General features: G+C 40.5%; 1 protein-coding gene across 1 annotated transcript; it reads left to right on the top strand.

Moving 5' to 3' along the window:
- On the top strand, positions 1-27,458 carry RNF20 (ring finger protein 20). The gene is made up of 20 exons (XM_077912745.1): positions 1-344; positions 1,035-1,181; positions 5,971-6,138; positions 6,256-6,403; positions 6,560-6,742; positions 10,906-11,024; positions 12,817-12,963; positions 13,141-13,218; positions 13,412-13,531; positions 15,039-15,218; positions 18,041-18,176; positions 18,505-18,626; positions 18,746-19,116; positions 20,322-20,439; positions 21,051-21,200; positions 23,419-23,631; positions 24,478-24,603; positions 24,761-24,901; positions 25,991-26,092; positions 26,335-27,458. The coding sequence occupies exons 2-20, from the start codon at positions 1,053-1,055 to the stop codon at positions 26,509-26,511; spliced, it is 2,928 nt and encodes a 975-aa protein (XP_077768871.1). The 5' UTR covers positions 1-344; positions 1,035-1,052; the 3' UTR covers positions 26,512-27,458.
- Positions 27,459-27,658: the final 200 nt, after the last annotated feature.

Below are 27,658 nucleotides of genomic sequence, written 5' to 3' on the forward strand. Positions count from 1 at the left end.
CTGGGGGTCCCTGCCCCCTCGCGACTCGGCTTGGGGTTGCGGCCGGAGCCTTGCCCTTCTGTGTCCTCTCTCCAGGCGAGGTCCGACTCGGGTTACTGCCGCCCATAAGCCCCCTTTTCCTGGAGCGTGGCTCGGACGCGGGGTAGTGTGTCGTCTCGGTGATGGCAGGGCCGCTTTCTAAAGCAGCGAGGTGCTTTAGCATCCATTTCTCCTCCTCGAGCTCCGAGACCCCGGGAGGCAGTTTGGGCAGACAGAGTATTTGCTCGCCTCCCCTGTTGCTGTGAGGAAACTGAAGCTCTTGTGGAAGTCCTTCCAGGCAACACGGCTCCCTGAGAGGTAGAATTGTGATTCACACTCAGGTCAGGGCTCCCCAGGGTTGCACCGAAATGATGAGGAGAGCGTTTGGCGATAGGGAAGAAACTGCAGATACAAGAAAAGGGAGCTGGTATTTCTGAGTGTGTTCTTCGTGTGCGGCGTTATGCTTAAGTTCTCCCTGTACTTACTCATCCTTTGAAAGGGGCACGGTAATAATACTCTTATCCCTGGGATAGGAGACTGAGCCTCAGCCTCAGTGATGATACACGGCTTGTTCAGTATTAATGATTCAGTAGACACTTCTCAGGTCGCTTTCAGCTCTGTGTTGTCCCCAACACAATAGATTTGGTTCCTGTCCTATTCAAACTATTATTCTGATTCTGGCATTTCAGGAAGTGAGATTTCTCTTTTTTCTTAGTCTCTTCATTCTTTGCCCATTGTCCCATTTGTCTTACTCCTTATCAGCATCCTGTTTAGAAATTAGTAGTTGCCTAGATTCAGCCCTGACTCTTAACTCCACACTTCACTTTTTTCTTTCCAGGAGGAATATGGGGATTGTGTTCCTTGGTATGAAGTTCATGGATTTAGGTTAAGAGGCTGGCAGAAAACTTGCTAGTTTTTACTTTGGAAGTGATCTCTTTATTGTTGCTCTTCTTTCATATCTTACCAAAGTTTCTGTTTTTTTTTTTTTTTTTCCCCCCTCTCCAGGAAGACAGCAGCTATCATCTGGTGCCAAGATGTCAGGAATTGGAAATAAAAGAGCAGCTGGAGAGCCTGGCACATCCATGCCTCCGGAGAAGAAGACAGCCGTTGAAGATTCAGGGACCACAGTGGAGACAATTAAGCTTGGAGGTGTCTCCTCCACGGTATGTGGAAACAGTTCTATGAGAGCGTGCTTTTCTTTTCTCAATTACAAGCTGAAAGTAAGAATTTATGGAAGCCTTCTGGTCTAAGAAAAATTTATTTGAAAAGAGGGAAATAAAACAGGCAGAAGTAGGTGAAATGATGTGGTCAGTTCTGAAAAGAGTATATTGACATTTGATCTTTATTTCCAAAGGTATGCTTCTGATCTCTGGAGAGTGTGGTGCCTGATACACATTGATTATAGGCATTCAACAGTGGGAAACTGTACAGTCATTTTTCATTCACTGAAAAGTTAGGTGCTAGGTACTAAGAGGCGGTGTTCCAAAATCACTGAGAGAGTTGTGATGGGTCACAGTCTGAGGCCAGACTTCCTGGAATTCACTCTCAGCACTAACACTTTCTAGCTGCATGGCTTATCCTCCCTGTGCCTCTTCTCCATGTTTATAAAATTTAATATGGTATCTACTTCATTGGGTTGTTGAGATGATAAAATGAAAGAGCCCCTGTTAAGGGTCGAAATGTTACCTTTAATATGTAAGTACTCCTCCATATATGTGAGCTATTAATAATAATTATTGGGCTAGGTATTATGACTATCATGGTGAATAAGATAGATACTGTCCTTGCTATTATGGAGTTGACAGATTCATTAGACTGTTCTACACCAGAAGCTTAGAGTAATGTTATATGTCCATTAGACATCAGAAGTTCACTATAATAAGTGTGGATCTAGATTAGGAGTCTGTATTCTGAAACTCAGCCATGGGGATATGGTGTTAAAATGCTACATTTGTATAGCTTATGAAACCACATCTCTTCCTTATTTGAATTAGGCTCAAGATGAAAGAGAAAATGGGAACATTCAGAGTAAATAGTTGATGAAGTGTCATTTCTGAGTCTGTCTGGGGTTCAACTACTCTGTACTGCTGCCAGGAGGTGATTTTGTCTTAACACTGAATCACGTTATGCATCCCAAGGACATTTGCTAATTCAGTAAATATAAATATTTGTTGAACATCTGTTATTTCTAAATACTATGCTTTACACTGAAGACAACCCCTGGACTTCAGTTTGTTAAGATGGCACTGCCAAGAGACCAGACTGTTCTAATATTTATGAGTGGGAGATGTGATGTTCATAGGGATAAATAGCCATAGGCTCTAAGGGAAGCAGACAGGATTCATCCCAGTTTGGACATTATCCACAAGTCATTAGAAGGTCTTAAGCAGGAGAGTAACATGCTCTGACTTCTGCTTGGAGAATAGATTATAGAGGAGCAAGATTTAGAGGTTGAAACGTTAGCAAAATTGTTCCCTTGTTCCTTCGCCCTCTTCTCCTTCCCATTATGGGTGGGGAGTTGGGACATATCTCCACTGATTCCTGCCCCAGTTGGTTGAAGGTTGCCTTTATAGGCAATATCTCTTCTTCTGCACTTCAAGGTTGCTGTAGTGAGCCAGCTGAGATTGTGGAACAAAAGTTGAAAAGATTCCAGGTGGCTTGAGGTGGGAACACTGCCTGTATGAATGGAGCTGTCCACCACGGCTGTGCTGAAGTCTGGGAGACTGACAGGACATGGCATGGGGAACAAAAGTGTCCACTACAGGAGACTGTTGCAGTAATCTTTTTTATTTATTATTTTTTTATTGGAGTTCAATTTGCCAACACATTGCAGTAATCTTGATGAGGGATCATGGTTGCATGGGTCACCCTGGAGGTAGTGTTGACAAGATTTGCTGGTGGAGTGGATGAAGTTTATGAAATCCCCAAATTTGTAAGTATAGACTGTCCACTTACTGAGCTAGGGAGAAGTAGGAGAGGAACATACTTTTTGGGAAGCTGTGGAGGATGAATCAGGAATTTGATTTTTGACATGCAAGTTTGGGATACTTATTAAACATCTGAGTGGGTAGGTGGTTGAATACTATAATCTGCAGTCTGAGGAGAGGTCGGGGTAACGCTGTACATTTGGGAGGAGGTATTTAAATCCATGAGACTAGAGGCTCTAAGCGAGTGTAGATACAGAAGAGGTTTGATTGAGAACAGAACCCTGAAGCGCTGTGATGTTTTCATTTCAAAGAGATGCAAAGAGACTAACCCAAAGAGACAGAAAATGAAGTAGATGGAGAACAAGAGTGACTGGGGGCCCAGAAGTCAAATGAAGAGAGTTTCAGGAAGGAGTTGTTCAGGTGCTGCTGATGGTTTGAGTAGGGGGAGCATTGAGACATTTGGTTTAGCAGTGGAAGGTTCTCGGGAGCCTTGATAACTGTGTTTATGGAGTGGTAGTGCTAGAAGTCTGATTGGAGTGAGCTGAAGAGAATAGGAGAGGAGAGGAATTAGAGAAAAGAGGGTAGAGACCGTGCTTTGCAGGAGTATTGATGACTTTGTCTTTGCAAGACAAAGAGATGGGGCATTAGCCAGAGGGAAATGTGGGGTTTAGGGAAAGTGGTTTTGTTTTGTTTTTACGATAGGAGCTATTACAGCAGGTTGATTGAAATTATTTGGTAGAGATGATAAAGTTGATGAGGTAGTAGAAAGAGGAGATGGTTGCTGGTGTGAATTCCATGAATAGGGGAGAGAGCATGGCATGTAACATACAAGTGGGGAATTGGTTTTAACTGGGAGCAGGGGCAGTTGATCCATAGCAACAAAGAGGAACACAGTGATATGAGTTCAGTTGTAGGTAGGTCAGTAGTTGCAGTTATGAGAGATAGATGTGGACATTCTCTCCTGATTGCTTCTATTTCTTTTTCAGTGAAATCAGGCGACTCATCTGAGAGTGAGGATGGGGGAGGAAGTGTTGGAGGTTTGAAGAGACAGGAGAAGGTATGAAGTAGTCATCTTGAAGAGGGAATGGACTAGAGAGATCGAGTATTGTTGCTGGGCAGCACTGAGGACCTACCTGACTCTGTGATCATGAGATAAAGTGAGCCCAGGCAGCACGGTACTTTGTTTTGTGGTCACATTCAGCTGCATGGATGTAGGCCTGGAGTAGTGGAGAGGTGGATGATACCACGGGTGGGGTTTTTACCAGGTAGGTGTGGAGAAGGAGCAAGGAAGGAAGAGGTTCTAAAAGGAGATGATTATGACTGATCATGGAATTCAAGTTCAAGAAAGAAAGGGAGTGAGGAAGTGAGAGGAGTGAAGGATGGGAAAGATAGAGGACCAATGATTGTAGGTGCTGGAGAAAGTGAAGAATTGGAGGAATCAGGGAACCCGAGAGAATGAGCTGGACAAGTAGGTGGTAATTGTGGAAAATGGGGTGTTTGAAATTCAGCTTATAGAGAGCATACACGTACAGCTCAGGCTAAGAATAAGAATAACAGAGTTTGGTGGCTGAGGGAGGTAGAGGACAATATCATTGGAGGAAAGGAAGTCAACGACTTGAGGATTTGAGATACAGGAAAGATCATCTATATGGGAATTGTAATCAGTAAGAACCGTGATAGTAGTAGCATTGGAGAGTGATAAGCTAGGTACTAAATCTTAAGGAAACGTGGGGAAGTAATCGGCACATTTATAGACCAGTGCAGGAAGGCAGGGTGGCAGGAGGATGCCTGCCTGTTTCTGGCCCAGGGCAGTGCTGGAGAAATGTGCAGGGAAACCGTATTCTCATCCTGGTTTCAGTTAGAGCAAGAAGGGGAAAGGAGGGCTCAGAGAAGAGGTTAAGGATATCTTTTATTAATGGTATTAATAACTATACGTTTGGAACTATTGACTAATTTGGCATATCAAGTGTTTTAACACTGGAAGAAGGAGAATAAAATGGAAGAAGGAGAATAAAAGCAAAACAGGACATTGGTGCTCTAATAAACAGTGCTTACTTTAAAATATTCATGAACTTCGAGGTAAAGTAAAAGTGTAATCCTTTCCAATCCTTTGTTTCTGTGCCAGGGTTCTCCCTCCCTGACCTCTACCTCCCAACTTGTCCTAGGGAAGAGGTTAGGGTGAAAAGTTAAAGATACTGAGAGAGGTGTGGAATTACTGATGGAGTGATATTTTTGCAGAAACAGAAGGGAATGAGATCCTGAGCACAAGTTGAGGTCAAGTATGGAAGATAGTGGAGATAGAAGGGATTGACAAGGAAAAAGGAGAGAATTAAAATCCTGGAAGATCTAGATGAGGATTGGTATATGGGGATAAGGGCACAAGGTATCTGGAAAGATAAGATTTTATTCAAGGAATTTAAGGTCTCAGTTGTGACAGAGTTACAGATAATGACAGAAGTCCAAGATATGGCCTTTGAAATGTGTGGCTGAAGCACAATGGGGGAGATACTCACTAGAGTTAAGGAATTCAGAATGCAGCGTAGCTGCTAGAGTAGCTGCTAGAGGATTCGATGGTCTGTCCACATGTGTTCATGTCCACATGCGTATTGCGCTCACTGCATATGTTGGCAGGCACTGGGGCATAGAAGGGCCCAGGTGCCGAGGTTCTTGATCGAGTGAAGGGCAGTGCTGAGGAGATGGGTGGCAGCATTGATCAGGGTGGAAGGTGCTCTGGCTGAACAGTGGAGCCTCACAGGACTTTGTGGATGTGCATGAGAAAGAACAGTGAGATGGGCGAAGTCCAAGTCCTAGTATATGAGTGACATTCTCACTTCCCATCATCGCAGATTCTTTCCTTTTCTTCTTCTGTTCCTACTTCTTATCCAATGATTTGTTATAAGATTAAAAAAAAAAAAATGAACAGCTTTAGTCATAGCAATAACGAATTAATGTGACCTTGTTGAATTTAACAGCTGATTTGCCTGATTTCTTTGGGGAGACTAATAAAATTGGTTTCCCGGGGCAGGAGGAGCTAGACATTCGAACACTGCAGACCAAAAATCGCAAGCTGGCAGAAATGCTGGATCAACGGCAGGCCATCGAAGATGAACTCCGTGAGCACATTGAAAAACTGGAGCGAAGACAGGCTACTGATGATGCCTCACTGCTGATCGTCAACCGGTACTGGAGTCAGGTAGCTGCCTCATTCATTTGCTCAGGTTTTTATTTGAGCATTTTTGTTCTCAGCACTCTTCATTTCTCAAGTTGTGTTCTTTTGGTTTTTCATAAATGTTGTACCCACCCTTCTCAGTTTGATGAAAACATCCGTATCATCCTTAAACGGTACGATCTGGAGCAGGGTTTGGGAGATCTCCTCACAGAAAGGAAAGCCCTTGTCGTGCCCGAACCAGAGCCGGACTCTGATAGCAATCAGGAACGGAAAGATGACCGAGAGAGAGGTGAGTATTTGTAGTGGATCTACCACCACATGCTGTGTGGGTGTTGGAAGTAGAGCTTTGCTTTCAGGATTTCTATTTGAGGCAAGAAAGAAGACTTTGGTATTTCCAGTTTTATCATGTTGACAGCTTTTTTTTTTTTCCCCTCTGTGTCCTCAGGGGAAGGGCAAGAGCCAGCTTTCTCTTTCCTTGCTACTTTGGCCAGCAGTTCCAGTGAAGAAATGGAATCTCAGCTGCAGGAGCGAGTGGAGTCCTCCCGCCGAGCTGTGTCCCAGATCGTGACTGTCTATGATAAATTACAAGAGAAAGTGGAGCTGTTATCGCGCAAACTAAATAGTGGAGGTGAGGCAAGAACCAGGAGCCTAGGAGAACGGGGAAAAATAAGAGCTCACCTTTGTATGCCGATTTATAGTTTGCAGACTTAACGTATTTATTTTTGATTAAATTCCTTGCAATCTAATTTCCAGTATTACTAGTAATACCTGTAATGTCGTTGCTATGGCATGTTAGTATTTTCCAAGTGTTTCATATTTTGAGGCACACGATAGTCCTGTAAGAAGCTGAGGAAAGCCTCATTCTGAGGAAAGCCCCATTCTATTTATTAAACACTTTTATAATTAGCAAAATTAATTTTATTATTTAAGGAATAACTGTTTCTGGACATTTGTGTAGTATTGGCCATTGATTTATTTATTAGTGATAATATTTTAAATATTGGTAATTATTTTAAAAATTTTGTTTGTTAGATACTGAACTTTAATTTCAAAGAGTCAGTTTTTTAAAGATTTGTTTATTTATTTTAAAGATTTATTTATTTGAGGGAGAGTGAGTGAGTGAGCACAACCAGGGGGTGGGGCAGAGGGAGACACAGGCTCCCCCCTGAGCAGGGAGCCTGACACAGGGCTCAATTCCAGGACCCTGGGATCATCACCTGATCTGAAGACAGATGTTTAACCGACTGAGCCACCCAGGCACCCCTAAAGAAAATTATTTATTCAAGAGATAGAGTCTGAGAGGTGGGTGGAAGGGCAGAGGAAGAGGGAGTGAGACAATCTTAAGTAGGCTCCATGCCCATTGTGGAGCCTGACTGGGGGTTTGATGTCACCACCCTGAGATCATGACTTGAGTCAAAATCAAGAGTCAGATACCCAGGCATGCCCAAAGAGTTTTAATATGTTCTTGTTTTTTTGTTTGTTTGTTTTTCTCTTATCTCTAATATTTTCAAAAAGAGATGGCTCAGGTTTTAGAGCTGTTGAATGATTTCTGTTTACAAAGATAAAAGAGGGGAGGCTGGGTAGCTTAGGTGGTTAATCGTCCGACTCTTGATTTCTGCTCAGGTCATGATCTCAGGGTCATGAGGTGGAACTCTGTGTTGGGGTCCGCCCTGGGCATGGAGCCTGCTTTAAGATTCTTTCACTTCCTCTCCCTCTGCCCCTCCCCCTTCACACAAAAAAATAAAAAGATAAAATATTATATGGATGGATAAGTGTCTATTTGAAGTAATTATGTTACTAGTCAGTGTTAATGGGGAACCTTACAGTTGTATAATATAGTAAAGTATTTGTGCACTGAGGTTGCATTTTAAATGCCCCGATTTCACATTTTTAATAATCACGGTCTAGTTGTAATATCGTAATTTCTCTGATTGCTATTAAGATGTTTAACCTTCCAGGGTGCCTGGCTGGCTCAGTCAGTTGAACATGTGACTTTTGATCTCAGGGTTGTGAGATCAAGCCCCACATTGGGGATGGAGCCTACTAAAAAAAAAAAAGAAAAAAAAAAAGATGATTAACCTTTTATTTCTGAAAGTAATACAGAGAATGTAATGAATCATTGGATGAGCAAATAAGAATTTTATTACTCTAATTTTCTTTAAGGATACTTGGGCTAAATTATCAACAGAATTAAAAAATGAGAGATGTAAAACACTTGTGCGTATTTGATGGGAAATGGTTTCTTTTGCTTTTCTATACATGTATTTGTGTATTTAATTATTTGGATAATAGTTTTAGAATATACAGATCAAAAACATTTAAGAGTAGACTACAAAAGTCCTCCCCTTTCACTTCTCAAAGATAATCATTGTAAGCAGGTTATAGTACAAAGCTTCGTGTCTTCCTAGACGTTTGTATTCGTATATTACATCCACTTGTGAGTTCCCAGTTAAACTCTGTCCCCTGATGTAGTGCCGTGGCTCACTCTTCTTTGTTTCTCCAGTGTCTAGCACTGTATCCGGTATCTAGTGTGTGCTTAGTTAATAGTGAATGACTGGCTATAAATCACCTAATATAAACTGAGCTGGGCGTTACTTCTTTTTCCCTTGGCTACACTTGACCAGTTGGATGGTATGGTTAAATCCTAGTAATATGCCCGTGGATAAACCATATGGATTATGGTACGTACCATATGTATATTATATGCAGATAATATGCCATCTGCAGAGGTTATGCCAGTGTTAAACTTGATTTTATAAATGAAAGTCAAGTAAAAAAATGGCTATATATTAAAAGGAACTAAAATAAGTAGCATACTAAACAGTATTTTAAAATTATTTTTGATGGCATGCATTTTAAGGTTAGAGTTTAAGTTAAAAAATAAAATAAGTGGGACGCCTGGGTGGCTCAGTGGTTGAGCATCTGCCTTCAGCTCAGGGCATGATCCTGGGATCCGGATTGAGTCCCACATTCGGCTTCTTGCAGGGAGCCTGCTTCTCCCTCTGCCTCTGCCTCTGCTTCTTTCTCTGTCTCATGAGTAAGTACATAAAATCTTAAAAAAAAAAAAAGTTATAAATCGCTGAGCTATTATTTATAGCATAAAAGGCAATTGCTGTTGATAAGCTGAACTTGCGAAGAGATAAAGATCTATAAAGTATGAATTGTAGCATCAACTATACTTTTTTGGCAGTTCATTCTTTTTCCCCATGTTTATTTTATTCATTTGTTATTACTATTTTTAAATATTTTATTTATTCATGAGAGACACAGAGAGAGAAGGAGAGAGAGAGGCAGAGACACAGGCAGAGGGAGAAGCAGGCTCCATGCAGGGAGCCCAACATGGGACTCGATCCCAGGTCTCCAGGATCATGCCCTGGGCCGAAGGCGGTGCTAAACCGCTGAGCCACCCGTGCTGCCATATTTATTTTATCTTTGGTTCAAAAGAATTGTATTTATCAGCTTATTAATTCACTATTTATTGAGCTCTTACTGTAGTCTAGGCTTTGTTCTGAGTATCTCAAGATATTAAAAGGACTGAAATTCAGCTCCTCGTTCTTAGCTTGAATTATGAACCAGAAGCTTTGAGAACTTTCAGAGCATATGTTTTTTTGACCGTGCTCATGGGTATTCTTATTTAGTAGGTGTGGGATGGATCCTAGGGAAGTGTCTAATCTTAAAAGTTCCACAAATGATTCTATAGGCAGTCCTGGTTGAAAACCACGAAACCCGCCACATGACCATCCTGTTCTGTATGGTGTTTGAGTGATGCCAGGGGGATAGTAGGAGAGACCATAATTTTTCCTCCTGGTAACTGTCTCTACAGGGCATTACTATATATCCTGAGAGTATCTCGTTTCACTTGCTAACATTTGGATTTGAGCTATTGTATTTGTCACTCTAATTTGAAACATACTAACTTATTGTAATAAGGTCTGTAAATTTATCTACTTTCTTTGTAAATTGTAGTGTACATTTTGGCTTTTGAGCTTCAGGCGTGCCCCTTGCATCCTATTCTAGAACATGTTAAATAATTCTAAGCTCTTATGTTTACTCTTCTATGATTTTAGAGGTGCTCATTTGTACAAGGAAATTTCTGCTCTCTGCCCTCCCCTTCTTTGTGTCAACAGAGAGACGTTTCATGTTGGTGTTAATGAATAATAGGAATTTGTGATAGCCTTATGAAATAGAATTTTATTGTTATGAAGTCTAACACTGATGAGAGATCCTCTATCTTGTCTACAGTTGTAAAATGTAGTTTTTTTGGTGATTCTGTCTTTTCCAAATAAAGTTAAAGAATCTCCATTTCTCTTCTCATGGCATTTTGACTTTATAGAAAGGAATGGGAGGTAAGTGACCTTGGCTCTGTGTCATCTTCTACTGAAGCACCAGAATGGCTTATTTCCTTAAGCAAGTTATTTAAGGTCTGGGTACCTTTTTTTTTTTTTTTTTTTTTTAAGATTTTACTTATTTATTCATGAGAGATACACAGACAGAGAGGCAGACACAGGCAGAGGGAGAAGCAGGCTCCATGCAGGGAGCCTGACGTGGGACTCGATCCCAGGTCTCCAGGATCATGCCCTGGGCCAAAGGCAGGCGCCGAACCACTGAGCCACCCAGGCTGCCCAAGTTCTGGGTACTTAATCAGTCATTTGAGGATAATAACAACCAGCCTACTTCTTGAAGGTTTTCAGGAAAATAAAGTGAGATAACATGTTAACATTTTGGTGGGATGCATAGTTTTAAAATTTGACACTATAGATGCTAAACTAAAGTGCAGTTCTTCTCCCTCAGATAATCTGATAGTGGAAGAGGCGGTGCAGGAGCTGAATTCCTTCCTTGCACAGGAGAATATGAGGCTACAGGAATTGACAGACCTCCTTCAGGAGAAGCATCGCACCATGTCTCAGGAGGTACTTAACCCGAAAGGAGAGATAGTACTTCTCAGTGGCCTGTGGCAGACATTGACTCAGAATTTTGAGTACTTTGAAGGTCATCTGTCTGTAGAATGCCTATTTTTATATTGAAAAGCATGCAGAAAAAAAAGAAAGGAAAAAAAAAGTATGCAGGGCAGGCTCAAGTGACCAGTTCTGAGCAATCAAAATCTGAGGAAGGGTTAAGGAGAAAAAATAATCACATGTTTCTTCTAGACGTGTGCCTCTTAAACAGACACTTGATGATACTAGTTTTTAGGAAGAAATACCATCATATGGGGTTTTGTGAAACAACACAGCAATCCCCCCAATAATGAATTCCCCCAAATATAAAATATTGTGTACAATGTTATGAGGAATGGGTTGGTAGAAATTTATCTTATAATGGGCAGTAGGAAGTACTGTTGATCACAGCCTGGGAACTTGAGGAATGTGAGTTTTCAATCCAGACTTGGGTGGAAATAGTGCCATGACCAAACTATGTCAGGATTTGGGTATTTATTTATTTATACACAGTGATTGAGATAAAGTGATAATAGCCCTTTAAGATTTTTTTGACATTCCTGATTATTGTTTCAGTTTAGTTCAAAGGATATTGTGCTGAAATTTGACATACTTTAGTTTGGCCACCCATGCCCTTGTGCTTATTATTAGTAAGTTAGTAGTTACCATCTATTTAGTGCCTAGCACTTAAGCACTTGAGTATTATCTCTAATGGTCAAACGATTCCCATCTTACTGCTAAGAAAACAAAATCAGGGAGGTTGATGAGTGGTCTGAACCCACAGCCAGAAGGTGATCAAACTGTGATTTGAATGTAGGTCTGTTTTACTTCAAAGCCATGTTCTTCATCACGCCGTTGTTTTGTAAACTCCAATGCCAAGGTCCATGCTGGGTGTTCTTATGAGAATCGTCTGGGAAGTTCATTAACACATGTGGATTCTTATAAGCCTTATAAAGGGTTACAGTAAAGCAGTGCTTATAAATAGATTGGAGTGTAGTAGAAAAACAGAAGAACTGCTGTCACGTTGGAGACATAAACTAGGTGCCACCAAAATGGGAAGGTTCATCTCTACTGGCCCTTTCCCAATCCTCATGTAACATTATGAAGCTGGAGAGTGACGTTGCTTTGCTCAACTGAGCTGATGTCCATTGTGGCTTTTGTGGCTGGCTGTTGATGTGGCATGTCCATTGGGTGGAAACTCACCTTTGGTTGTCCACTGGAATGCATGTTGTTGCCTCCAGCGTGGCAGTTTCAGGGTGGTAGGGCTTCATACATGGCAGCTGGTTTCTTCCATCTTCCAGAGAATGAATGTCTCAAGAACTTCAGGCAGAGTCTGCATGGCCTTTCAGACATGGCCTCAAAGTTACATAGCATCATTTCTATTGGGTCACTAAAGTTGACCCAGATTTAAGAGGAGGGGACTGTGCCACCACCTCTTGATGGGAGGACTATCACAGATTTTTGGGACCATTTTTTAAAACCAACAAAGGGTAAGTATAGATTAATGTGAACATGTAATAGTTTTGTAATTAAAGTTTTCATGATTGTAACTGACCCAGAAAGGTTAAAAATATCTGATTTCATTTTTATACTCATGCACTGGGAAGAAGGTGAAGGAGCCTCTATTTAAATTTTGTTTACAATGATCCATAAGCGAGGATTAATTTTGTGAAATTTGAGATGTAAGATAGTGATGGAAGGTATTGCTTTTCTTACTCCGTATTTTTTTTGGCTTTCTCTTTCTGGATGCCTTGTATTTGGGATATAGTTCTCCAAGTTACAGAGTAAAGTGGAGACAGCCGAGTCACGAGTGTCTGTCCTAGAGTCCATGATCGATGACCTGCAGTGGGATATTGACAAAATTCGAAAGAGGGAACAACGACTCAACCGACACTTAGCAGAAGTTCTTGAACGGGCAAGTGCTGTTTCATTCAGAGCTTAGGGACTAAGATCATTTTTAAGGAATCTGCTCAGAAAGGGTGGACTTGGGTAATAGTACCTGGGGACAAAATGGACTCTTTAAAAGTACTTTGGTGATCAGACTAAAATCTTAGGGCCTCTTCTCACTAAAGAATCTTTTTCCTTGCTGTAGGTGAATTCGAAAGGTTATAAGGTCTATGGAGCCGGGAGCAGTCTCTATGGTGGCACAATCACTATCAATGCCCGGAAGGTAAAATCGGTGACTCCCTCGGGACACATTTTTGAACTAGTGTCAGCTGTTGTGCTGTGTACTTAGGAGTTCACAAATGGCAGAGTGGTTTTGATGGAAGAAGGGGTTAGTGAAGGTGGAAGCTTAGGAATGGGAGTGATTTAGAAATTCTTTTTCTTTATGCTCATTTTGCAATTTTCCTGCTTCTGTCCAGTTTGAGGAAATGAATGCAGAGCTGGAGGAGAACAAAGAGTTGGCTCAGAACCGTCACTGTGAGCTGGAGAAACTTCGGCAAGACTTGGAGGAGGTCACTACGCAAAATGAAAAGCTGAAGGTAGGAGACACCTTTCTGAAGAGCCGTAAAATGAATCTTCTCACTGATCAACTCACATACATACCGATCAGGCCTCATAACTTATGAGGGAAAAGAAAAATGTGAGTTTTGGGGCCTCCTGGGTGGCTCAGTGGTTGAGCATCTGCCTTTGGCTCAGGTCGAGGTTCTGGGATTGAGCCCCACATCAGGCTCCCCATGGGGAGCCTGCTTCTCCCTCTGCTTGTGTCTCTGCCTCTCTCGGTGTTTCTCACAAATAAATAAATAAATAAAATCTTAAAAAAAAAAAAAAAAAAAAAGTGAGGGCAGCCCAGGTGGCTCAGCGGTTTAGCGCCGCCTTCAGCCCAGGGTGTGATCCTGGAGACCCGGGATCGAGTCCTACGTCAGGCTCCCTGCATGGAGCCTGCTTCTTCCTCTGCCTGTGTCTCTGCCTCTCTCTCTCTCTGTCTCTGTGTCTCTCATGAATAAATAAAATCTTTTTAAAAAAAGTGAGTTTTTTTGGCATACCAATTTATTTACTTATTTTTACCCTGCCTTGTTCTGGAAAGTAATTAAAACAGTTTACAAAGATGTATAGACTGAGCCAAGGTGTCCTAACTTGGAAATTGTTGAGAAAATTGAGGAGTAGGGTAAACTGGGGTGATGATCCAGAATGTATTTAAAAAAATATGGCTTGTATACAAGATATATGCATAGAGCACTTATACCCCATAACAGGGTCAGCTATCACATGCAGTAGTGGCAAATATGGGTCACAGAATTTGGCTCTGCAGTACCTAGATGTCAAAACCGAGAAGAAAACATGATCAGTGATAGTACCTATTGGTTCTCCAACCTGCCTGTTAGAGTTTTCTCTCCCCAGGTTCTTGGAGGGTGGGAAGAAAGTAGATCCTGAAAGTCTTCCTATCCTTCTTTCAGTAATAGCCACGTGTCTTTTATAATTTGATTTGTTTCTAGGTAAATACGGGAATAAAGATGTTTGAACTGTACAAACAAAACAAAAAACCCAACCTGAGTTAAATCAGTTAAAGTGTTTGCATAATTAAAGCAAACCATTGCTTAAGAGAAGCATAACTTTTTTTGATACAATGTCAAAAGTATATTTCTCTGTGACTTCTCATAAATAGAACCAAGTTAGTGACGGGGGTCCTCAACTATGTTTTAAGAATTAAACATCTTAACAAATTTCATAAGATTTCTCTGTGTCCCCACATCTGATAGATTTCACAGGGCTCTTCTGATGTTATTGGGTGTAAGTTGGTACATGTTGTAAAACATATCAATTAACACAGTTCTTGGGTGGAGAATACAGGTACCTGGTGTCACCTCTTGGATGGTCAGATTTAATTTGATATAGATTTTACCTAAGTGAAGGAGTGGGCAGATATAATCCGTAATCTTCATAAACCTTGTCTGAAATTACACAGACCTCATAGTGTTTAAGGTTTTATTTCCTGTCTAGCATCTAGGGCACAGACGCTAGCTTCTAATGTTTTTGGGCCCTCCTCAGGTGGAATTGCGGAGCGCGGTGGAGGAGGCAGTTAAGGAGACTCCGGAATACCGCTGTATGCAGTCACAGTTCTCCGTCCTGTACAATGAGAGCCTGCAGTTGAAAGCGCACTTGGATGAGGCTCGGACTCTGCTTCATGGCACCAGGGGGACCCACCAGCGCCAAGTTGAGCTTATTGAGGTAACAGCCTTGCTTTGTCTTCTGTATATGAGCTTTTCTGCCTCATAAATTCTATAATTTTACCCTCTCATGAGCAATTATCTCTCATTCGGCAAACATGTTTAGAGTGGTCATAGGCCTTTGCTCTGCCGGTTGGTGGGCATCCTGCCATCAGAGATCAAACAGCCTCGTGGGGAGAGTAGTGTCCATTAGAATGCAGAGTGGGACAACGAGGCATACTTAAAACAGGCAATGATAAAGGAGACGGAGCATCTGATTTGACTGCAGAACCTTCCTGATACAGCTTGCCTGAGTAAAGTGTGAAGCTTAAGTTCCCTAGTAGAAAACTTAAATACAGGTTTTATATAAAAACAGGTTCACTGGTAGAAAAAATAGAAGGGCATTCCCAGCAGTGAGAGGAACAGATTTAAAAATAGCTGAGCATGGCTTGGAGCCTTCTGTGCCTGGGCAAGAATAGTGGGTAGAAGCTGCCTCCCCATTTATAAGCCATTATAGTGTGTCAGGGCAAATGTAAATACTGGTTTTTTTTTTCTTTTTAAGGCAGAAACTTTTTTTTTTTTAATTTATTTTTTATTGGTGTTCAATTTACTAACATACAGAATAACCCCCAGTGCCCGTCACCCATTCACTCCCACCCCCCGCCCTCCTCCCCTTCTACCACCCTTAGTTCGTTTCCCAGAGTTAGCAGTCTTTACGTTCTGTCTCCCTTTCTGATATTTCCCACACATTTCTTCTCCCTTCCCTTATATTCCCTTTCACTATTATTTATATTCCCCAAATGAATGAGAACATACAATGTTTGTCCTTCTCCGACTGGCTTACTTCACTCAGCATAATACCCTCCAGTTCCATCCACGTTGAAGCAAATGGTGGGTATTTGTCATTTCTAATAGCTGAGTAATATTCCATTGTATACATAAACCACATCTTCTTTATCCATTCATCTTTCGATGGACACCGAGGCTCCTTCCACAGTTTAGCTATCGTGGCCATTGCTGCTAGAAACATCGGGGTGCAGGTGTCCCGGCGTTTCATTGCATTTGTATCTTTGGGGTAAATCCCCAACAGTGCAATTGCTGGGTCATAGGGCAGGTCTATTTTTAACTCTTTGAGGAACCTCCACACAGTTTTCCAGAGTGGCTGCACCAGTTCACATTCCCACCAACAGTGTAAGAGGGTTCCCTTTTCTCCACATCCTCTCCAACATTTGTGGTTTCCTGCCTTGTTAATTTTCCCCATTCTCACTGGTGTGAGGTGGGATCTCATTGTGGTTTTGATTTGTGTTTCCCTGATGGCAAGTGATGCGGAGCATTTTCTCATGTGCATGTTGGCCATGTCTATGTCTTCCTCTGTGAGATTTCTCTTCATGTCTTTTGCCCATTTCATGATGGGATTGTTTGTTTCTTTGCTGTTGAGTTTAAGAAGTTCTTTATAGATCTTGGAAACTAGCCCTTTGTCTGATATGTCATTTGCAACTATCTTCTCCCATTCTATAGGTTGTCTTTGAGTTTTGTTGACTGTATCCTTTGCTGTGCAAAAGCTTCTTATCTTGATGAAGTCCCAATAGTTCATTTTTGCTTTTGTTTCTTTTGCCTTCGTGGATGTATCTTGCAAGAAGTTACTGTGGCCGAGTTCAAAAAGGGTGTTGCCTGTGTTCTTCTCTAGGATTTTGATAGAATCTTGTCTCACATTTAGATCTTTCATCCATTTTGAGTTTATCTTTGTGTATGGTGAAAGAGAGTGGTCTAGTTTCATTCTTCTGCATGTGGATGTCCAATTTTCCCAGCACCATTTATTGAAGAGACTGTCTTTCTTCCAATGGATAGTCTTTCCTCCTTTATCGAATATTAGTTGACCATAAAGTTCAGGGTCCACTTCTGGGTTCTCTATTCTGTTCCACTGATCTATGTGTCTGTTTTTGTGCCAGTACCACACTGTCTTGATGACCACAGCTTTGTAGTACAACCTGAAATCTGGCATTGTGATGCCCCCAGATATGGTTTTCTTTTTTAAAATTCCCCTGGCTATTCGGGGTCTTTTCTGATTCCACACAAATCTTAAAATAATTGTTCTAACTCTCTGAAGAAAGTCCATGTATTTTGACAGGGATTGCATTAAACGTGTAAATTGCCCTGGGTAACATTGACATTTTCACAGTATTAATTCTGCCAATCCATGAGCATGGAATATTTTTCCATCTCTTTGTGTCTTCCTCAATTTCTTTCAGAAGTGTTCTATAGTTTTGAGGGTATAGATCCTTTACATCTTTGGTTAGGTTTATTCCTAGGTATCTTATGCTTTTGGGTACAATTGTAAATGGGATTGACTCCTTAATTTCTCTTTCTTCAGTCTCATTGTTAGTGTATAGAAATGCCACTGATTTCTGGGCATTGATTGTATCCTAAGGCAGAAACTTTTATTCATGTGTTCACTTCTGTACTTTCCGTAGTTCCTTAAGGTAATGTTTGTCATAGTTGGTCTTTTACTGTATGTCTGGCAAATGAATTGAATTTAATGTATCTTACCATACATACGTTTATATCCTGTTTTACCACTTAGTACTTCTAGTAAATTACAACATTCTCACAGGTAGTGGCTATTTCCCTTATTTAATATCCTGCCAGTTCTCAAGTCAGTTTTTGTAGCTGACTGGTGCTCATTAAATGTCAACTAAATTGGAACATTGTAGAGTAATCCCTCTGAGTATTTCTTTTTTTTCTTCTTAGATCCTTACTGGTCAAAATTAGGAAACCTAGTAACAATATGATGGTGTTTCCACATTTGGATAAGAAGTTTTGATTGCTTCCCTTTTTTGTGTGTAGCGAGATGAAGTTAGTCTTCATAAGAAGCTGAGGACTGAAGTGATCCAGCTGGAAGATACTCTGGCCCAGGTCCGCAAGGAGTATGAGATGCTGAGGATAGAATTTGAGCAGACCCTTGCTGCCAATGAGCAAGCAGGTATGATTATCCTTGCTTCACCCTGCAGTTTGCTGCACATGCTTCCCTTAAAAAGCATAATGTGGTCACCCGAATTTGTTAGTATTAAGTGGAGCTCAGATGTCTTAAAGACCCTTAAATCAAATCCTGTAGTTCATTTTGGTTCACAGCCTGGGTATTTGTTTTGCAACTCAGATTAGCCAATTTTGTTTTCTTCTTCTGAGAAGGAATCTGTCTTTTGGTAATTTTCCGTATTTCTCAGAGGTTCCTGATGTGTTCTGCACTTTCTCTCCTTGTGCCTTTGCCCTTAATCTCAGTTCTTCATAACATTGCTATTGCTGTATTTAAGGCCCCATAAACCGGGAGATGCGTCACCTCATCAGTAGCCTCCAGAATCACAATCACCAGCTGAAAGGGGAGGTCCTAAGATATAAGCGGAAACTGAGAGAAGCCCAGTCTGACCTGAACAAGGTAATCAGGAGGGGTAGAATCAGTGCTGTCTGCTGTTCCATTTGTCAGGCTGGTCTCGAGGGAGGCGAGTAGTGTGGTTACCGCAAGTGGTGTGCTTCTTTTCTGTCTTTGTCTCCCAGACACGTCTGCGCAGTGGCAGTGCCCTCCTACAGTCTCAGTCCAGTACTGAGGATCCAAAGGATGAGCCTGCAGAGCTGAAGCAAGATCCTGAGGACGTACCTGCCCAGTCCTCCACATCAAAGGCATCTCAGGAGGAGGTCAATGAAATTAAGTCCAAACGGGACGAGGAAGAACGAGAACGAGAAAGGAGGGAGAAAGAGAGGGAGCGAGAAAGAGAGCGGGAGAAGGAAAAGGAGAGGGAACGAGAGAAGCAGAAACTGAAAGAGTCAGAAAAAGAAAGAGACTCTGCTAAGGATAAAGAGAAAGGGAAACATGACGATGGAAGGAAAAAGGAAGCAGAAGTTATCAAACAATTGAAGATTGAACTCAAGTAAGAGAATTTAGAGTAACTGTTTCTGACTCACAAGCTGAGGTTAGGACATCATGCACAAAATGTTTGGTTGATGGCGTGGGTTATAGAGTGTTGTAATATTTCAGGTGTAACTAAACATACAATTAATTGTGCTCTCAGTCCTTAATCAGGTGTACAATCCTTAGTACAGGTGGCTTGCACGGGCTGTTGCGTAGTCTGGGTCAGTGGTCAGGTCTCAGTAAACCCTCCTTGTGTAGCCTTGCTCTTCATGAATCCGAGTCAAGGGACAGGATGTCATGATTTAAGTGATACAAGAATTAGTGAAATTAACTGCTTGGGGATTGCTACCCTGAACTGTAATTTAAATCATATTAGGTTGAGTTTGTATCACTAGAACTTGAACAATGTTGATTTGTTTGCCTGGCAGTTAACTAGTTTGTGTATGTATCAGATCATTTTAAGAGCTGTCTTAGGAGGTTTACCCCTGCGAGCATTGAAATGGTAAGACAATCCTGTCGGTTAATGAAACACCAGCGTGACTTCACATGCTGCCCCTTCTCTTCCTGCATAACCAGTAACTTGTCTGGGAGAACTAGTTATTTATTTCTTGTTTCCCGTTGGTCGTGCCTTTATTGATACTTGGATTTGAAGGACAGCTGCGCCCAGAACATTTGAACTTCTTTGGTATATAAAAGTATAGTAAAGAGGTTTGATAAATTAGTAGATGAAGATTCAGTCTTCAGCTGATGGCTGATCACTGCACTATTGAATCTAGTTTTCTACCCTTTTTTTCTGCCATTCTTTCCTCTTGATCTCTTTAAGGTAAATGTTTTTTTCAAATGTATCAGAATCCTCTGGGTGACTTATTTAAAGTATATTCCTGGACCACATCACAGACCTGCTGAATCTCAGTTTCTAAGAGTAGGGTCCCAGAATTTTACATCTTTAATTAGGGCCACAGGCATTTATTTTTATAGCTTTATGTTAGAGAACTTAGTCTGAAGGGAGAAATGATTCCATTATCCAGCTTGCTTTTCTGTAGTTTCTGAGTATATCCACAAGTCTCCCGTTGGGTCTGTGCAGAAGATTTATCTTTTAGATCTGTGATATAAGGTGTAAATGGAACTGTTGTAAACTATTTTGCTCAGTTCCAGTTTCCCTTGCTCTGATCTCCTGTGTTTTCTCATTACACCCTTTCCCTCCCCCTACTACCCTCATCATAGGAAGGCACAAGAGAGCCAAAAGGAGATGAAACTATTGCTAGATATGTACCGCTCTGCCCCAAAGGAACAGAGAGACAAAGTTCAGCTGATGGCAGCTGAGAAGAAGTCAAAGGCAGAGGTAATCTAGTCTGCCATTACCTGTCATTCTGGTTACAATCTGTATTTGTGGGATTTTCCTTCACATTTCTGAAGGATGTAGTTTCTTTCTTTATCTTTAAAGTCAGTGTTTAAAACTCAGCGGCATTTTCTTTCCTTTCAGAGACCATCTAAAATAAAATAGATTTCTGTATTCTCCACCAGGTAGTAAGGTATTTCACAATTTCTGGGAATAGGAGTAACCTTTTCAGACTTTTTATTCCCTCTTTCCCATTAGTGATTTCCCCATAAATCATTGTTACAGTGAGTTTCTTTTCTGATTACTTTTGGGAAGAATGTCTTAGTTTCTTACAATTTGGAGGCCTTAAAAAAAAAAAAGGTGAGAACCACTATCCTAAAGAGAGGTACACGTGCACTTCTCACCAGTGTTCCTTATACAAGTGTGTCACGTTGGAACGAAGTGGAGTTACAACAGTGTTGTGCTGTGGTGGACCAGTATATCATTTTTCTCCCTTTCTAATTCTGTCAAGGTACTTTTGGTGTTGGGGGCCCTCCATTTGCACGTGATTAATTGATTTTTGAAGTTTTATTATGGTTTTTTCTTCTTGTATGTGTGATTCCTTACTTCTCTAGTTGGAAGATTTAAGGCAAAGACTCAAGGATCTAGAGGATAAGGAGAAAAAGGAGAACAAGAAAATGGCTGATGAGGATGCCTTGAGGAAGATCCGGGCAGTAGAAGAGCAGATAGAGTACCTGCAGAAGAAGCTGGCCATGGCCAAGCAGGTGGGCACACTATCTTCATTTAGTTAGGTTTTTAAGTAAATGTTACTTGACAAGTTATTGGCAGTGCAATTTTCTTTCATTCCATTTTTTTCTTTTTCATGAATACGTTTTTCTCCTATATGTAAGTTCGTTTTTATATTGAAGTCTTTCATTATTATTTTGTTTTATGTATTTGTGGGGCAGGAAATTTACTTTTATTTTCAAATGGATAGCCGGTTGTTCAAACATTGTTTATTGCGGGATCTATCCTTCCTCTGCTGATCTAGAATCAGGGATATAGTGAGTATAAATGAAAAAATATATATTATGTAAGGTTTTATGTATGTTATGATTACAAATATATGAAACTAAGAAAAAAGAACTGTAGAGATTTTTCTTCTCACAATGAACATATTTCTTTTTTTTTTAAGTCCCCATGAATTTTATTGACTTTCAATAATAAAGATCCCGAAAATGGAAAAGCTATGTACGTACACTGTGAGGAACATCTTCACTGCGTCTAAAAAAATAGCAAAATGGCAAAGTGAAGGAGTTTTAGTGGTGATTTGATCATTAAGTACCTTGAGAAGAGGAACTTTATTAGAACTTTTATGCATTCTTTTTATAAAAAGTGGGCTTTGGCTTTTCTTAAATTTGGTGATTGCCAATTTTCTCTCCTTTGCTCTTTTTTTTTTTAAAGATTTATTTATTTATTCATGACAGACAGAGAGACAGAGAGAGGCAGAGGGAGAAGCAGGCCCCATGCAGGGAGCCCGACACGGGACTTAATCCCGGGACTCCAGGGTCGCGCCCTGGGCCAAAGGCAGGCGCCAAACCGCTGAGCCACTCAGGGATCCCCCTCCTTTGCTCTTTAAAAAAAAAAAAAAAAATTCTTCTGAGGAAATTGTACTCTTAATAGGTTCTAGTAGCAGTGGAAAGGCACATGTATTCTTATATAGGATAACCCATTATCTTAAAAATGTTCATTCTCCGTAAGTTAATGTATAAATTTAATATGATCCTAGTAAAAATACTGATTTTTGGTAGTAGGCAGACCAGTATTAAAGTACATGTGGAAGAGTAAATAAGAGTGGCCAGTAAAACTGAACAAGAAGAGCAGTAGGGTTGAGGGGTGGCCGTTCCTATCAGATGTAAAAACATGAAGTTTCAGTAGATAAAATAGCTTGAGGCTAATATAGACTGTTAGGACTGAATAGAAAGTCCAGAAAGAGACCAAAGTACCTATGTGTATTTAATATGTGCCAGAGATACAGTTTAAAGTCAGTGGAGGAAAAGGAAGACTATTAAATGTGGTAGGGCAAAAAGAAACAATAATATTGGGAAAAAGTTGGGTGTATACTCAGACACACTTTTATACTAGGATAATTTCCAACTGGGTAATAGCTGTAATATTAAAGAAGTTAATCCACTAAAAGAAAACAGACAAATTTCTTTATAAGTTTGGATGGGGGAATCTTTTTAACTGTTAATATAAGTCTAAAAAATATGAAAAGAATTGATAATTTCAACTTATGAAAGAAGCCCACAAAAATTCTACCTGGCAGAAACCACTGTTAGCAAAGCCAGAAGATAATGACAAACAGGCAAAAAATATTTCTGACTCTTAGCATAAAAGGGCTTATCTTTCTTCAAGAAAAACTCCCCAGAAATGATAGAGAAGAAAACCCAACGCCCTAATAGAAGAATAGGCAAAAGATAAGACTCGTTCACAGAAAAGGACACAGATGGCTCTTACACATCTGAAAAGATGTCCAGTCTCCTATTAACACAAAATGTAAGTTAAAAATATTTTAGATACTGTTCTTCACCCATCAGATTGTTGTGCAGTACTGTTGGAAAGTCTAGTTAAATTTGATACTTCAGTTGTGGGGAAATCATGAGAAAATGTGAAGGTTTCGCGATAGAAGTTCACTTCACCAACTGCTACTTGATCATTTTGCTAGATTATGTATGGTATGTGTAAGCTTTGTCCACTTTGACTGTGAATACAGATCACCCAAGCATCAGACCATCAGTGCCAGTAGCTTCAGATAATAAGGGCTTCTTTTGTATTCCTAGGGCTAACCTAAGTGACAGAACTAAGCTTCCTAACACTGAGTCCCTCTGTCACTAGGTTAATTTATTTCTGAATGAACACTGGGAAAATTTAGTTTCCAGTGCTCATTTCTTTGGAGCTAAAAGATTTTATTAAAATGAAGGTTCTTTCTCCTTATTTTAGGAGGAAGAGGCACTCCTCTCAGAGATGGATGTTACAGGCCAGGCCTTTGAAGACATGCAGGAGCAAAATATCCGTTTAATGCAGCAGTTGCGGGAGAAGGATGATGCAAATTTCAAGCTCATGTCTGAGCGTATCAAGTCCAATCAGATCCACAAGTTGCTCAAAGAAGAGAAGGAGGAGCTGGCTGACCAAGTTTTGACTCTAAAGACTCAGGTAATTCAAATAAAGCTTTCCAGAATTCTGTTGACGTAGGGCGCTTTCTACGTGAAAGTATGCCTTAATGATTATGTGGCATTAAAAAATAAGAAAAAACCCTAAGAACTACATGTACCTTGTAAGCATTCTGGTAAATAAATTATACATCTCTGCAAGGGAGTACAGTGTAGCTGTTAAAACAAATATGGATCTGTTAATATGGAAGATGTTATCCTTAAGTGGTTTATTATCCCTTTTATGTTAGTAATGTGTACGTTTTGTGTATATGTGTGCTGTGTATTTTTACAAATTTCTGGAAGGCTGCATGAGAAACTGTGAGAGTGATTACCTGATTATCTCTGGATATTGGGATGAGAGCCTGTGGGTGTGTGACTTTACTTCTTACCCTTTCATGTTAATTTCACCTTGTATGTGAATTTCAAGAAAAAGGCTGCTTTAGGACTTCTAGCCATTCTGAAAGATACACATGGCCTTTATTGGAGCTGTAATTTTCATGGTCTAGTATGAATTGCCAGGCTTTGAGAATTAGTATGGCTGAAGGAGATGAATTTTTGTAAATGGAATTCCCTTAGCTTTTGGCAATTTGAGAATAATTTTCAATGGTTTCCTAGACTCCTGCTTGAATCATTAACAATGAATTTTTAACTTTTTTTTTTTTTTTTTTTGTATGAAAGGTGAAGTATTGTGCTCTTGCATGTATTTTGAAGGGCTCATAGGTAAAGACAGTGAAGGTTTGAGATTTCTAACAGACTCTTTTTGTGGGCCTACGGATTAGCAGCACCTAGCAGTTAATTGTTTTTTTCTTTCCTGTTTGTGTTAAAAATCTGATTTTCTTTTTCGAAGGTTGATGCCCAGTTACAGGTAGTAAGGAAATTGGAAGAGAAGGAGCATCTGTTACAAAGCAACATTGGCACAGGGGAGAAGGAACTGGGTCTTAGGACACAAGCCTTAGAGATGAATAAACGCAAGGTATGATTGCTTACACTGTAATCTAAAGTGATGATTAATCTCAGGGGAGCAAATAAGTAGGACACTGATGAAATTACAGGGTCACTTTCTTCCTTGGACCGGGTTAACGTTTTGCCTCACTAGAAATAAGATGATGCTATTTGTATGTCCCACCTAGGCGATGGAAGCAGCCCAGCTGGCAGATGACCTCAAAGCGCAACTGGAATTGGCTCAGAAGAAGCTACATGATTTTCAGGATGAGATCGTGGAGAACAGTGTCACTAAAGAAAAGGATATGTTTAATTTCAAACGAGCTCAGGTAAGAGCAGTTGTGTTTTTTTTTTGCATTTCACCTTTTAGGTATTTTCTGGGCTCTGGAATTTTACGAAAGAGTTATTGGTCTGATGTATGTCATTTTCTACTTGATTATAAGTTCCTTAAGTGAAGAGACCAAGTCTGTTTTCTTCACTGCCATACCCCTAAAGCTTATCCTGATACCTAGCACCTGGTGGGCATGAAATAAATACTAATTAATTGAATGAATTGGTGAATTTGTAAAGTAGCAACATACCAAATTAGAGGATTTTAAAGTTCTGTAATTTTTCTATTTTAGGCATGTCAAATGTTTCTCATAATAACTTTCTATCCTCATCCATACATCTGTAAATTATTATTATTTTTTTTAAAGATTTTATTTATTTATTCAGGATAGACACAGAGAGAGGCGGAGACATAGATAGAGGGAGAAGCAGGTTCCTCTGTGGGGAGCCTGATGTGGGATTGGATCTCGGGATCGTGATTTGAGCCAAAGGCAGGTGCTCAACCACTGAACCGCCCAGGCATCCCACATCTGTAAATTATTTTAATCCAATCTACCTTCATCTTAAAAAGAATTACCTTAAAATAAAGTGGCTTACCTAGTTTTTCAACCTTTTTTTTTTTTTTTTTTTTTTAATAAACTATTTCTATAGAACTAGATTGACAGTAGTTAGGTGCAACTTGAGTTTGGTGATAGGGTTATGGTTTTTTGCTCTGGAACAAAAGAAGGTATTTGCCATCTGTAGTTCTCCGCATCTCTAGAAGATAATTGGATTTGGGACACCTGGGTGGTTCAGCGGTTGAGCATCTGCCTTTGGCTCAGGGTGTGGTCCTGGAGTTCTGGAATCGAGTGCCACATCAGGCTCCCTTCGTGGAGCCTGCTTCTCCCTCTGCCTATGTCCCTGCCTCTCTCTCTCTGTGTCTCTCATAAATAAATAAATAAAAATATTTTTAAAAAGATAATTGGATTTGAAAGGACAGAAAGTGCAAATAAAGCACAGCAGAAGGTTCCAAGTTGGAGCAATTTTTTTTTTTTCTCAAAAATGGCAGGTCTAGGAGAGTATTTCTAATGTGTGCTGTGTTACCACAGGAGGACATCTCTAGACTCCGAAGGAAGCTGGAGACCACAAAGAAACCAGACAATGTGCCCAAATGTGATGAGATCCTGATGGAGGAGATTAAGGATTACAAGGTTAGGAAAATTGCCTCAGTGATTTCTTTGTGTGTTTTTTTTTTTAAGTGGCCTACTAACAGACTGGGAGAATAAATGCTAAACTTCCTTACATGAATGAAGGTAACCAGGGGATGGTTTATTTTAGTGGGGAAGTGACACTCTCATCTTAGTGCATACGGGGTTTCCTGGTTGTTTGCTTACATATGATAGCCATTTAAACCTTTACAGTTGATCAGACTCTGATTTTTTTTTTTTTCTAGGCACGCCTGACCTGTCCATGTTGCAATATGCGTAAAAAGGATGCTGTACTTACCAAGTGTTTTCATGTTTTCTGCTTTGAGTGTGTAAAGACACGCTATGACACCCGTCAGCGCAAATGTCCCAAGTGTAATGCTGCGTTTGGTGCCAATGATTTCCACCGCATCTACATTGGTTGAGCCAACCCAAGAGAAGAAGAGGGAATGGCTAGACAGGCACTTCTTCATTAACCACCAAACCTCTACCTCTTCTCTCCTTGACTGTCGCCTGCAGGGCAGTTTGTCTTTCGACTACCTTTCCTTCACAGACTTCACATCCAGGTTCCCCTCTCTAATGGCTAGATGACTTCAGGGAAAAAGACTGGTAAAGGCAAGACTTGGTTTTCAGAATGAATTAGAAACAAACAACTGTTATTTGTCTTCCCCGCCAGCTTATTTCTTTCCTGCTTTTAGGTGTGGTGTCTCAGCATTTTCTTCTTCAGGCTTACCATATAATCTTGGACTTCCATTCCTCCTGAAGAAGTAAATTGGCATATTTGACATGGAGAAGGGAACAAAGAAGAGTGGAGGCCTCTGGCTGTGTTGGAGGGTCAGGGTGATCTTTTAGAAATAAGCTGTCTCTGGGCACAAACATTTCTTGAGTTGGGTAGTAAACTTTTTGTAAAGTTGGATTATAAAATAGTGTAATTGTGCTACCTTTTCCTGGATGGATTGAAGCCTTAATGAAATTATGTCCAGGATGATTCAGTCCATTTCCTATTTACTAACAGAGTAACTTGTCAAGGTCAGCTGGTTTCCATGTTCAAGTTATTTAAATTTTGAATGTTCCACTCATTAAAAAGTCTTTAAATTTCTTGAGGCCAGAATAATTTCCATTTCAGTAGCCCTTTTGATCTTACAATGAAATCAAGATTGGAGAGGATGGGGAACAGGACTGAGATGATGAAGAGATCTTCTGGGTACTTCAGAAACTTGATATGGGGAGGCCTCAGTGAGCTATGAATTACTCTCATCTGCCTCTCCATGGGGATTGCTGTAATCCCTGTTTTCTGGAAGATTCCCTGTAATGTTTCTGTAGGACTTTATACTCCACCATCTTCAATTAAAGCAGGAATCAGTTTGTTTTAGTGTTTGTGTTTTTCTTGGGCAGCAAGTGGTTTGGGTTTGGATTTTTACTGTTTATGATGCTTGGCTAGGAGAGCTGGTTGTCCAGCATCGGGGGAATGCAGCCTGTGGAATGTTGTGGAAGAAACCACTAGTCCCATGGGATTTATGGGAACTTCCTCTAGCTGAGAACAGCAGAGAGCCCCTTGTCCCAACTAGTTTG

Source organism: Canis aureus, chromosome 10 (assembly GCF_053574225.1).
Source record: "Canis aureus isolate CA01 chromosome 10, VMU_Caureus_v.1.0, whole genome shotgun sequence".
Taxonomy (NCBI): Eukaryota; Metazoa; Chordata; class Mammalia; order Carnivora; family Canidae; genus Canis; species Canis aureus.

Bases quoted from the DNA above. Each gene is read 5' to 3' on its own strand.
- RNF20 (XM_077912745.1), top strand. From the start codon at position 1,053: ATGTCAGGAATTGGAAATAAAAGAGCAGCTGGAGAGCCTGGCACATCC. The intron at 19,117-20,321 runs GTAAGAGAATTT...CCCTCATCATAG, and splicing joins CAATTGAAGATTGAACTCAA to GAAGGCACAAGAGAGCCAAA. The intron at 21,201-23,418 runs GTGGGCACACTA...TCCTTATTTTAG, and splicing joins AGCTGGCCATGGCCAAGCAG to GAGGAAGAGGCACTCCTCTC.